Below are 12,260 nucleotides of genomic sequence, written 5' to 3'. Positions count from 1 at the left end.
ATCCCCTACTATAACTATCCTATTATTCTTACAGATAGCTGAGGTCTCCTTACAAGTTTGTTTCTCAATTTCCCTCTGATTATTGAGGGGTCTATAATACAATCCTAATAAGGTGCTCATCCCTTTCTTATTTCTCAGTTCCACCCAAACCGAGAATATAGGACCCGTTTGCCCAATCTATTTTCATAGGACAGTCCTGTCATCCTGGGAACAAGTCTGATGAACCTTCATTGCACTTTCTCTATAGCAATAATATCTTCCTCAAGATAAGGAGATCAAAATTGTACACACTACTCCCCACTATGATCTAACCAAACTTTTATACAATGGAAGCGAGACCTCACTATTCTTGTACTCAAAATCCCTTGCAACAAAGGGTTCCAACCAATTCGTCTTCCCAATAGCTTGCTACACCTGCTTGTGAAACTACTAAGTCCTTTGTTACATTTATACTTGCCTATCTTTCACCACTTACGAAGTACTTTGCATGTCTGTTTCTTCTTGGAAAGTGAATGACATCACATTTTCCACATTATTTTCCATCTCCCACATTCTTGTCTATTCACTACATCTGTCCAAATTCTCCTGAAGCTGCTTTACATCTTCCTGTCACAAATGTGTTTGTTTAGTTTTGTATTATTTGCATATTTGGAAATATTACATTTGGTCCCCCAACTCCAAATTATTGATTTTATTTATATATGTATATGTGTGTGTATGTATATGTGAACAACTGGGGCCTAATTGCTGATCCTTGAAGTACCCCACTAATCAGTCTGTCAATATGAGAATAACCTATATTATACATACTCCTGTTTTCAGTCTGTCAGCTGATCATTAATCATGTAAGTACATTATTTTATATTCCCATGTTCTTTAATTTTTTTAACCAGCCTCCTGTGGAGAACTTTATCAAACGCTTTCTGAAAATCTAAATATGCCATCCATCAGTTCTGCTTTATTGTTTTTCCAGTAACATCTTCAAAAATACTCCAAACTTGTCCAGCAGGATTTCTCATTTGGAAATACATGCTGACTATGTCCAATCAGATCATTATTATCCAAGTGTTTACTTATTGCATCCTTTGCAATAGAATCTAGTATTTTCCCTACCTCTGATATAAGGCTAACAGGTCTGTAGTTCCTGGTTTTCTCTCTCATTCTCTTCTTGAATAGTGAGTGATATTTGCTGCCTTTCAACCCACAGGAGTCATTCCAGAATCTATATAATTTTGGAAAGTAACCTCAATTGCACCATATTTCTCTCCAGCCATCTCCTTCAACACTCATCTAGATGAGAATAAGGTACTGGGGATTTATCAATTTTCAACCCCATTAATTTCTCCAGTACAATTTTCTTACTAATTTCCTACTACTACTACTCCACAGTCACATGGAATTATTTTTGAAGTTCTGAGAGATTTCTTGAGTCTTCCTCCGTGAAACAGTAATATTTAACTTCTCTGCCATTTCTCTATTCCGCATTATAAATTCCCCTGACATTGCCTGTAATACTATCTTTCATTTTAACTAAGCATTTCCTTTCTGCATGCCCGTAGAAGCTTTTATAGTCATCTTATGTATTTTACTCGACTGCACTTTTTAAAAAATTATTCATGAAAATGGGTGTTGCTGACAGGATCAATGTTTCTTGCCCATCCCTTATTGGCCTTGAATTGGCTAGGCCATTTGAGAGGGTAGTTAAGAATCAACTGCACTGCTGTGTGTCTGGAGTAGTGTGTAGGTCAGGCCAAGTAAGGATGACAGATTTCCTTCTCTAAAGGATACTGGGTATTTACAATGGGCAGTGGTTGCATGATCAACAATAAAGAAACTTTTTAAATTCCAGATTTTTTTTTAAATTTCACAGGACTCTAACCCCAGTGTATTAGGAACTGTGGAATACTCATCAAGTGACATTACTATTATACCACAACCTTCGAATTTCATAATGCATTGACAAACCATTCAGGATTGTCACCTCGGGTGGCTGTCTGTGTGGAGTTTGCAGTGCTCATTGATTGCATTCTACAAGTCACTAATTTTTAAAAATTTATTCACTCATGGGATGTGGGTATCTCTGGCTAGGGCAGCATTTATTGCCCAACCCTAATTGCCCAGAGGGCAGTTAAGAGTCCACCACAATGCTGTGGGTCTGGAGTCACATGTAGGCCAAACCAGGCAAGGATGGCAGTTCCCTTTTTCTAAAGGACGTTAGTGAACCAGATAAGTTTTTCCAACAAGCAATGAATTTATGGTCATCATTAGACTCTTAATTCTAGATTCTTTATTGAATTCAAATTCTGCTATCTGCCATGGTGGGATTTGAATGCAAGTCCCCAGAAAATTAGCTGAGTTTCTGAATTAATAGTCTAGCAATAATACCACTAGGCCATTGCCCCCCTGACGTCTTCACTTGCTAATAAAATGGTTTGTTTCAGCACAAATCTCAACACTGTAAAACCAGACAGAACAGAAGACTGTGCTGAGCTGCAAGATGCATGTAGTTTGTCCAGTTTTCTAGTTGGCTTTATTTTAATTTATTCACAGGATGAGGGCATCCATGGCTAGGCCAACATATATTGTCCTGAGGGTAGTTAAGAGTCAACCACGTTGCTGTGGTTTTGGAGTCAAATGTAGGCCAGACCGGGTAAGGACAACAGTTTCCTTCTCTAAAGGACCTTGATGAACCAGGTACGTTTTCCCAACAATTGACAATAGATTCATGGTCATCATTAGACACTTAATTCCAGATTTTTGTTCAATTCAAGTTCTGCTATCTGTGTCTTTCGATTAACGGTCCACTGTTGATACCACTGGACTATTGCTGCCTCATTGCTCCTTGATATTTTAAGCTGCAGAACCATAAGGTAAATATCAAGCCTACTATAATCTAAATCAGAATGTTATTATTCATAAAAATATTACAACGGAGGTGGTACTGGATATCTTCAAATGCATAAAAGTGGATAAATTCCAAGGACCTGATAAGGTGTACCCTAGAACTCTGGCAGCCAGAGAAGCGATTGCTGGGCCCCTTGCAGAGATATTTGTGTCATGGATGGTCATGGGTGAGGTACCGCAAGACTGGAGGTTGGCTAACGTGGTGCCACTATTTAAGAAAGGTGGTAAGGAAAAGCCAGGGAATTATAGATGGGTGAGCCTGACATTGGTGGTCAAGTTGTTGGAGGGAATCCTGAGGGGCAGGATTTACATGCATTTAGAAAGGCAAGGACTGATGAGGGATAGTCAGCATGGCTTTGTGTGTGGGAAGTCATGTCTCTCAAACTTAATTGAGTTTTTTTAAGAAGGGACAGAGAACATAGAACAAAGAGGATTGATGAAGGCAGAGCAGTGAATGTGATTTATATGAGCTTCATTAAGGCATTTGAGAAGGTTCCTCATGAGAGACTGTTTAGCAAGGTTAGATCTCCTGGAATACAGGGAGAACTTGCCATTTGGATACAGAATTCGCTCAAAAGCAGAAGACCGAGTGTGGTGGTGGAGGATTGCTTTTCAGACTGGAGGCCTTGATCAGTGGAGTGCCACAAGGATCAGTGCTGGGTCCACTACTTTTCTTCATTTATATAAATGATTTGGATGTGAACCTAAGAGGTACAGTTAGTAAGTTTGCAGATGACACCAAAATTGGAAGTACAGTGCACAGCAAAGAAGGTTACCTCAGTACAACGGGATCGTGACCAGATGGGCAAATGGACTGAGGAGTGGCATGGAGTTTAGTTTCGATAAATGTGAGGTGCTGCATTTTGGGAAAGCAAATCTTAGCAAGTCTTATACACTTAATGGTAAGGTCCTAGGGAGTTTTGCTGTCCAGAGACCTGGAGTGCAGGTTCATAGTTCCTTGAAGGTAGAGTTGCAGGTAGATAGGATAGTGAAGAAGGTGTTTGGTTTGCTTTGCTTTATTAGTCAGAACATCGAGTATAGGAGTTGGGAGGTCATGTTACAGCTGTACAGCACATTGGTTAGGCCACTTTTGGAGTACTGCATACAATTCTGGTCTCCTTCCTATCAGAAAGATGTTATGAAACTTGAAAGGGTTCAGAAAAGATTTACAAGGATGTTGCAAGGGTTGGAGGATTTGAGCTATAGGGAGAGGCTGAACAGGCTGGGGCTGTTTCCCTAAAGCATTGGAGGCTTAGGTTTATAATATCATGAGAGACATGGATAGGATAAATAGGCAGTCTTTTTCCTGGGGTAGGGGGGAGTCCAGAACTAGAAAGCATTGGTTTAGGGTGAGAGGGTGAAAGATGTTAAAAGGGACCTGAGGGGCAACATTTTCAGGCAGAAGATGGTGCAAATATGGAATGAGCTGCCAGAGGAAGTGGTGGAAGCTGGTACAATTACATCATTTAAAAGACATCTGGATGGGTATATGAATAGGAACGGTTTAGAGGGATATGGGCCAAATGCTGGCAAATGGGACTAGATTAGATCAGGATATCTGGTCGGCAAGGATGAGTTAGACCAAAGGGATTGTTTCTGTGCTGTACCTGTGTATGACTTTGACATAGACGCCTTCAGTCCACCAAGTCTTCACCATTTCAATGGGATTTTGAAGATCCAATGATCTCCATCTCCACTTTGCTATTTTTTCCCCATTACCCTTGAATCCTTTACTGATTTAAAAAATGTCTATTGCAAATTATGTGGAGTTTAGAAAATATCTTTTGAGGGCTTGATCAAAGACTATGGTTTTAGGGAGTGTGTTAAGAAGATCTGAGGGTGGTAGAGGGCTAGCATGGAAGAGGGAAGAAATTTCCGCATTGGGCTTGAGTATTGGAAGGCACAGTTAGGCAAAAAGCAGGAGTAAGAATTCACAATTGATCAGAATTGGAGTAGAAAATTTGGAGAGGTGTTTAATAGTGCTGATAGATATTGGAGATGAGAAGACATAGCTATTGAGGTATTGAAATAATTTAAAATTTGTGCTCATGAGGAAATAGCAAATAATGTGGGTCAGCAGACATAGGATGTCATTGTCAGATTGCCTCAAAGTGTATTCGATGCTTAGCTGTAAAGTAGCTGAAGGGCAAACAAGATGGTCAAAACTGTCACTGTTGATTATACCTGGCCTTTGGCATCACTGATCGTATGAAATGTATATTACTGCTGATCCGAGATCTGATGAAGTGATGGATCTAGAATTGATTTCATAGGAATAGCCATTTTTAACATCTATCTTAATGTTTGTCAAAGATTAAGCTAGAATTTATTGCTTGCTGCTTATTGTGGTTGATGTGGTTATGTGGCTTCATCTTGAACTACTACAGTCTGTACTTTCACATTACTACACAACAAGGAGGACCAGCAACTCTGAAGGAATGGTGACCTGTCCAGATCAGGAGGGAAACCTGAAGGTCTTTGTGTTCCGAAGTACCTGCTGCTCTTACAGTCCAAAGTTAGTTTTTTAGATTTGATACCAAATAAAACTGAGATTCTGAAGCTCATTCTACAGATAGTATCCTTAGTGGAAAGACATGAGAAGCTAAACAAGAAATTGGCTTTCTTCTGGATCAAATTGAGATCTGTAAACACTTTATGTAACATTTATTGGGTAACATCTGTTAGGTGGTGAATCTTTGGAATTCCCTAACCCGTAGGGTAGTGCAGAAAGATTACATTGAGGTAAAAATTCAGCCATAAAAAGGTTGAAGACTTGAAGCATTTTTGAGGGGCTGAATGTGTTTCACCACGCTTCTGTATAATAGCATTCCAGATCTTGACAACCATCTGCGGGAAGAAATTTCTTCCAAGTTTCCATCTTTTGTGTTTTTGCGAATTATGATGTTTAAATCTGATACTGATTGCTGATCGACGCACCTATGAAATAGAACAAAAAAGGAGAAACTATTAAGAGTGCTCTTTTATTTTAAATACTGTATTAGTTTATTCCTTAATCTGTTTTGCTCTGAGGTTGATCCTCACTTCTCCAATATCTGTACATAACTATACTCCCTCATTCACTGGTATTACTGTGATAAGGTACTGCTTTATCATCTACATATCTTTTATACCTTCTGAAAATGTAGTGCACAGAATTCCACATATTATTTCAGCTGACTAATGTTTTGTGTTTCTTTTGTTTTTGTATTCAAGAACCCTATTTATCAAGTCAAGTATCCCAAATGCTTGCTTAACTACTTTCTGCTTGTGTTGCAGAGAAAAAGAGAAGGAAATTATCCCAGAAGAGAGTCAAACAGTTCAAGCCGAGGTCAGTGAGAAATTGACTGAGCAGAAAATGCAGGAGGAGAATGAAACACAACAAGAATCATTGGATAAAGAAAGAGAATTGGCCAGGAAAAGGGCACAAGAACGTAGAAGAAGAGAAGCAGTAAGTAGCCAAAGAGAAATATTTTCAAGACTTTTCTGCAATTTATTTCACAAATGACTAAATAGTTGATGTGACTTGTACTCTGCTCGGATGGTAGTTTTCAAGTAGTTTTTAAATCTCTTAGGAGCTGCTTCCACCACTTGTAAAAGCTGCAGAAGCACATTTCTTATTCACTGTAAGAACACAATATACAATTAATTTGTCTCCGCTGTTTCAGTCCACAGTTCAAAAGTTGCTTCTTTCAAATCATTAAGAAATTGCTCAATTTTGGTGGTACTATAATAAAATGTAATGGACTAGGAATCCAGGGTGATTTTTAAGAAACCACCTGCCTTAAGTCAATTAAGTTTTTTTTAAGATTACTTACAGTGTGGAAACAGGCCCTTCAGCCCAACAAGTCCACACCGCCCCGCCGAAGCGCAACCCACCCATACCCCTAACCTAACACTACGGGCAATTTAGCATGGCCAATTCACCTGTCCTGCACATCTTTGGACTGTGGGAGGAAACCGGAGCACCTGGAGGAAACCCACGCACACACGGGGAGAATGTGCAAACTCCACACAGAGTCACCTGAGGTGGGAACTGAACCCGGGTCTCTGGCGCTGTGAGGCAGAAGTGCTAACCACTGTGCCACCGTGCCGCCCACAACTTGGTGTATGTTTTGACTAGTGTATGTTATTTAATGCCATGGTACTGTGGTTGTAGAAAAATAAGTAAGTTTATCCGTAAATTTGTTTAAAAACAATCTTTTATCAATTATCTACACAAGGTGCATGACTGAATAGGATTTGCTTGTTGAAAAGCTATCGCTTCACTTGCAGACTTGGAACTTTCAATGGCATTTGTTTAGAAAAACTACTGTGATATATTGACTTTATAGTGGAAAACTGGACTCTGTACTGAGGCAGCTGCTAGGCAACAGTGATGAGAAGGATCAACCACTCCCCTCTACATTATTGGGAAGTGTTGCTTCCTCATACAGTGCTCCAGGTGCAGGAAAGATGTCGGAGAAGAGTGTGACATTTGACAGTTGTTGGAACGGAGATATAGTATAGCTGTATCAGTGTAGCCAGCAATGAGCTGATACTGGTGAGGAGATGACAGACTACATGAGGGTTGTCAGTCTGTGCTGTGGTGAAAAAACATGGCTAAATCTAATACGATCTCCACAAAATCAACATTCATGGCATCTTTCTCCTCACATAGACCTGCACCTACTCTTAGCTGACAGAAACTATGTCGCATCCTGCAACTTCATGCCCAGAGTATCCATGATCTGCATGTAGCTTGACCTGAAAATTGATTAGAAGATCCAGAAAATACATTTATGTCCTCTGGATGGAGTGTTCTCAATTTGCTGCTGAATAGAGAGATTCAGGGCAACATTAGCTTCTCTGGAATATAATACTAAAGAACACTGTTAATTAAAAACAATGTTCAGAATGATCCTTGCTATGGCAAGGTGTAGCATGAAAACTGCCCCTGAACAACCATTGAAATATATCCTAAAGCTATCTTGGATGTTCAAAGTTGAAGGAGGTAAGGCTCGAGTTGCGCTTCAATATCAGAAAGGACAAACAAACCAGTCATTATAACTAATTTAAAGCTAGTCCTCCTTCTGTTAACAAAAACATCTGAGTACCAGAAATGATCTTGCTTCTGTAATTGTTCAGAATTGTTCTTAGTCACTGAGTTTTGGCATGCTCATGACCTTTTGAGTGTGTGCTCAGTCAGAAACTGAGCTGCAGTTACTGCTGACTTTTTCTCCAAAGCATGTACAAAATTTTAGCCTTTCGCTAATCGCAGTAAACTAAAGTCCTCTTCCAACCTTCTCCCACAGCGCGACATTTCTCCCTGTTGATTAAGGTCAGTGGTGAAATGTACTGTTTTAAAAATGCAGGGAGCCTGTCTTGGCAAAGTCAGATATAATGGTAGCATGCAACTTTGCCTTCACCTGAATGAAGAGAATTTTGTGAGCTGGGATCTCAAACTGAAAAATTAAAGCCATTGTTAACTAGATAACAGTGATCCCCAGGCTCCTGCACACACCTGAAGTCTTGGACTTCTACGAAGGAGATTGCCAGCAGCAGTGCCTCTTGCAAGATAATAAAGTCCTGTGGTAATAAAGGCATTCAAACCGCAGCATCCTACGCCAAGTTAACATTCCCAGCTTTGAGGCACAAATCACTCAACCAGGAGCATGACACACCATTTGTGTTCCTGATGTCAAATGTTTGAAGTGGCTGTTTACTCTGAATTTGTTGGAAGAGAGGAGGACAGCAGAAGCACTTGAGGTGTTCTTAAATAGTCTCTGAAGAAACCAAAATGTCAGTCAACTCATGGGAAGCCCTGGCTTATGATTAGCCAACATTGAGAATTTAGAAGGCACTAAACATGGATTTCACCAGACGCATGCAGGGATGAAGTTGAGACATCTGAGAGATTAGAATAGATTTCCTACAGTGTGGAAACAGGCCCTTCGGCCCAACAAGTCCACACCGACCCGCCAAAGAGTAACCCACCCAGACCCAGACTAATGCACCTAACACTGTGGGCAATTTAACATGGCCAGTTCACCTGATCTGCACATCTTTGGACTGTGGGAGGAAACCAGAGCACCCAAACGAAACCCACGCAGACACTGGGAGAATGTGCAACCTCCACACAAACAGTTGCCCAAGGCTGGAATCAAACATGCAACCCTAGTGCTGTGAGGCAGCAGTGAGCCACCGTGCCACCTTATGATTCTGCAAACTTCCAAGCATCACCTCTGCCTGATCCCTCAAACACTGCCTCCCAGTACAAGGATTGCCAGAAACTGCAGAGTCTGCAGATTATATGTTGAATTTAACAGCCATCTAAAATTCCATCAACTCAGACTGTAAGTGAGTCATCTTCAATCCCAAGTGTCTAAGAAGACGGCTATTACCTTAAGATTATCCTTTAGCATTTAAAAATCGTAGAGCAACCTATTTAGTATACAATTTTTTAGAATATAAAGCAAATATGTTTTACAGTTATGAAGATTAATTTTATTATTTGAGAACTTGGGTTCTAAAGAGAAGGAAAACCAATTCTAGTTTTTCAATTGTAAATATCTGGCTTTTTAAAGTTAAACTTTAGTCATTTCAAAACTACATTTACAAGAAGTCTTATCACTTCGGCTGAGGCAGACGATTGCTAAGGTTTCTGCTCACTTGAGTTGTATGACTGCTGGGATTGGGGAAATCAGCATTCTGCAAGCAGTCAGGGCGAGAGAGAAGTCCTGAAGTGCATAGAATTCAAGGAGAAGGAAATTCTAGAAGTGAAAGGCTACAGAAGTATCAGAAGACATCTTGAAGAGGTGAATTTAGGAAATCCATGTTAACTAATAGACATGTGAGTAGCAGTTTGTTTTAAAGGTCTCTAGCAATGTTCCCTTTTAATGTTTCTTCCTGTTATGCAGACCTGAAAGGTCCATGTACAGTAGTGGCTTCTGGAAATGGAAGCAATGTATCAGTATGTTCATCGGCATGAACTTCTCAACATCTGTGTAAGTGTGCAGCTTAGAGGAAGCATTAGTGTTTGGAGCAGACATTAGCCAATGAAAGAAGCATCAAGTAACTGCACTGAAATTTGTTGCATGAAAGCCAATTACATCTGTGCCAGATGCACACGACGCTTCAGTGTGGCGATGAGGATGACTGTATTAAAGTTTTTTAGTATGTGGGAGTGTGTTGTTGGGATAAAGTGGGTGAATCTTTTTGATGTTTGTAATGAGATCCCTCAAATGTTTCTATCTAATATTGTGATAGTGTAGACTTCAGAACTATTAATAATGAGTTAGCAAAGACAAACTGGCACACATGGAAAGAAGCAGCAAAACTGTCTGGAATAAAATGCTACAGGACGAGCTCAAACTTCTACAAGAATTGAAACCAATTAGTTACATCTGTGAAAAGAGGGAATTGTAGGTCCTCTTGTGGCACATGGTAGTATCCTTGCCCTGGACTTAGGAGACCCAGGTTCAAATCCCACCTGCTCCAGAGGAGTGTAGTAATATCTCTGAAGAGGTTGATTAGAAAACTAGATTAATTTTTTAAAAAGGGAGTTAAAACTACATGAACAAAATTGCTTTGACACTTGCATAAAGCATCTAGCTTATCAAGTCACAAGCCAATGATGGCCTGCAGAAGAATTTAAGGAGTTAACTGCAGGAAAGCAGGTCTTCAAACAGGCAGCCAATGCAGAATGTAACCAGGAACACGGGAGCAATTTCTGATAAGGTAAGCTGCAGACTTTCAGTAATTTAGATGAAAGGACTTAAAAATAAAAATTATCAGTAATATCTGTCACAGTCCTCTGAAGGACTGTATAAGAATTGAACATGCTCTCTGGAGTTCTGCTGGAGAGTAACTTAGCAAAAGGATCAAACCCTGGACACGTCTAGAAACAGATGCTGTCACTTGAAATCGTTGCTAAATTCCACCATTAATCGGGTAATAGCCAAGTTGAGTTGAGGTTTAACTCGCTTACTTGAGGTCTTATTTTGGTTGCTATGTTCAATAAAATTTAAATCATTTCTTTCTGTACTTGATTGTCTGTGACATTTCTTAATTAGTAGTTGAATGAAAGGTGATTTGCCCACAAGAATATGGTTTGTAATATAATTTTAATTTTTGTCTTCTAAACCATAAGACCATAAGACGTAGGAGTGGAAGCAAGGCCATTCATCCCATCGTGTCCACTTAGCCATTTAATCATGGTTGATGGGCGTTTCAATACCACTTACCTGCACTCTTCCCATAGCCCTTAATTCCTTGTGAGATCAAGAATTTATCAATCTCTGTCTTGAAAAGACTCAACATCCCGGCCTCCATTGCACTTCGTGGCAATGAATTCCACAGACCCACCAAGAAATGTCTCCTCATATCCATTCTAAATTGACTCTGCCCACAGGTCCTAGTCTCCCCGCCTAATGGAAACAACTTCCCAGTGTCCACTCTTTCTAAGCCATGCATTATCTTGTAAGCTTCTATTAGATCTCCCCTCAACCTTCTAAACTCTAATGAATACAATCCTAGGATCCTCAGCCAATCATTATGTTAGGCCTACCATTCAAGGGATCATCCATGTGAATCTCTGCTGGACATACTCCAGTGCCAGCGTGTCCTTCCTGAGGTGTGGGGCCCAAAATTGGACACCGTATTCTAAATGGGGCCTAACTAGAGCTTTATAATGTCTCAAAGCACATTGCTGCTTTTATATTCCAACCCTCTTGAGTTACATAACAACATTGCATTTGCTTTCTTAATCACTGACTCGACCTGCAAATCAACCTTTAGAGAATCCTGGACTGGCACTTCCAGATCCCTTTGTACTTCGGCTTTATGAATTTTCTCACTGCTTAAAAAATAGTCCATGCCTGTATTCTTTTTGCCAAAGCACAAGATCTCATATTTGCTCACATTGAATTTCATCAACCATTTCCTGGACCACTCTCCTAAACTGTCTAAATCTTTCTGCAGCCTCCCCACCACCTCAGTACTCCCTGCCTGTCCACCTGACTTTGTATCATCGGTGAACTTCGCCAGAATGCCCCCGTTCCTTCATCCAGATCATTAATGTATAAAGTGAATAGCTGATGCCCCAACACTGAGCCCTGCAGGACCACACTTGTCACCAGCTGCCATTCCGAAAAAGAACCTTTTATCCCAAATTTCTGCCTTCTGTCGGACAGCCAATCCCTAATCCATGCCAGTAGCTCACCTCAAACTATGGGCCCTCACCTTACTCAGTAGTCTCTCATGAGGCACCTTATCAAAGGCCTTTTGGAAGTCTAGGTAGATAACACCTACTGGGTTTCCCTGGTCTAACCTACTTGTGACCTCTTCAAAGAATTCTAACAGGTTTGTCAGGCACGACC

The 12,260-nt window shown here is 40.3% G+C and overlaps 1 protein-coding gene across 1 annotated transcript in view; it reads left to right on the top strand.

Moving 5' to 3' along the window:
• Window positions 1-12,260, top strand: part of LOC140479364 (bromodomain-containing protein 3-like) — a 101,136-nt gene that overhangs the window by 80,412 nt on the left and 8,464 nt on the right. The window contains exon 18 of the mRNA XM_072573275.1: window positions 6,181-6,352. Coding sequence (XP_072429376.1) covers window positions 6,181-6,352 — 172 coding nt within the window. The remainder of the gene's footprint in view (window positions 1-6,180; window positions 6,353-12,260) is intronic.

Source organism: Chiloscyllium punctatum, chromosome 7 (assembly GCF_047496795.1).
Source record: "Chiloscyllium punctatum isolate Juve2018m chromosome 7, sChiPun1.3, whole genome shotgun sequence".
Lineage (NCBI taxonomy): Eukaryota > Metazoa > Chordata > Chondrichthyes > Orectolobiformes > Hemiscylliidae > Chiloscyllium > Chiloscyllium punctatum.
This window is presented reverse-complemented; position numbering and strand designations above follow the sequence as displayed.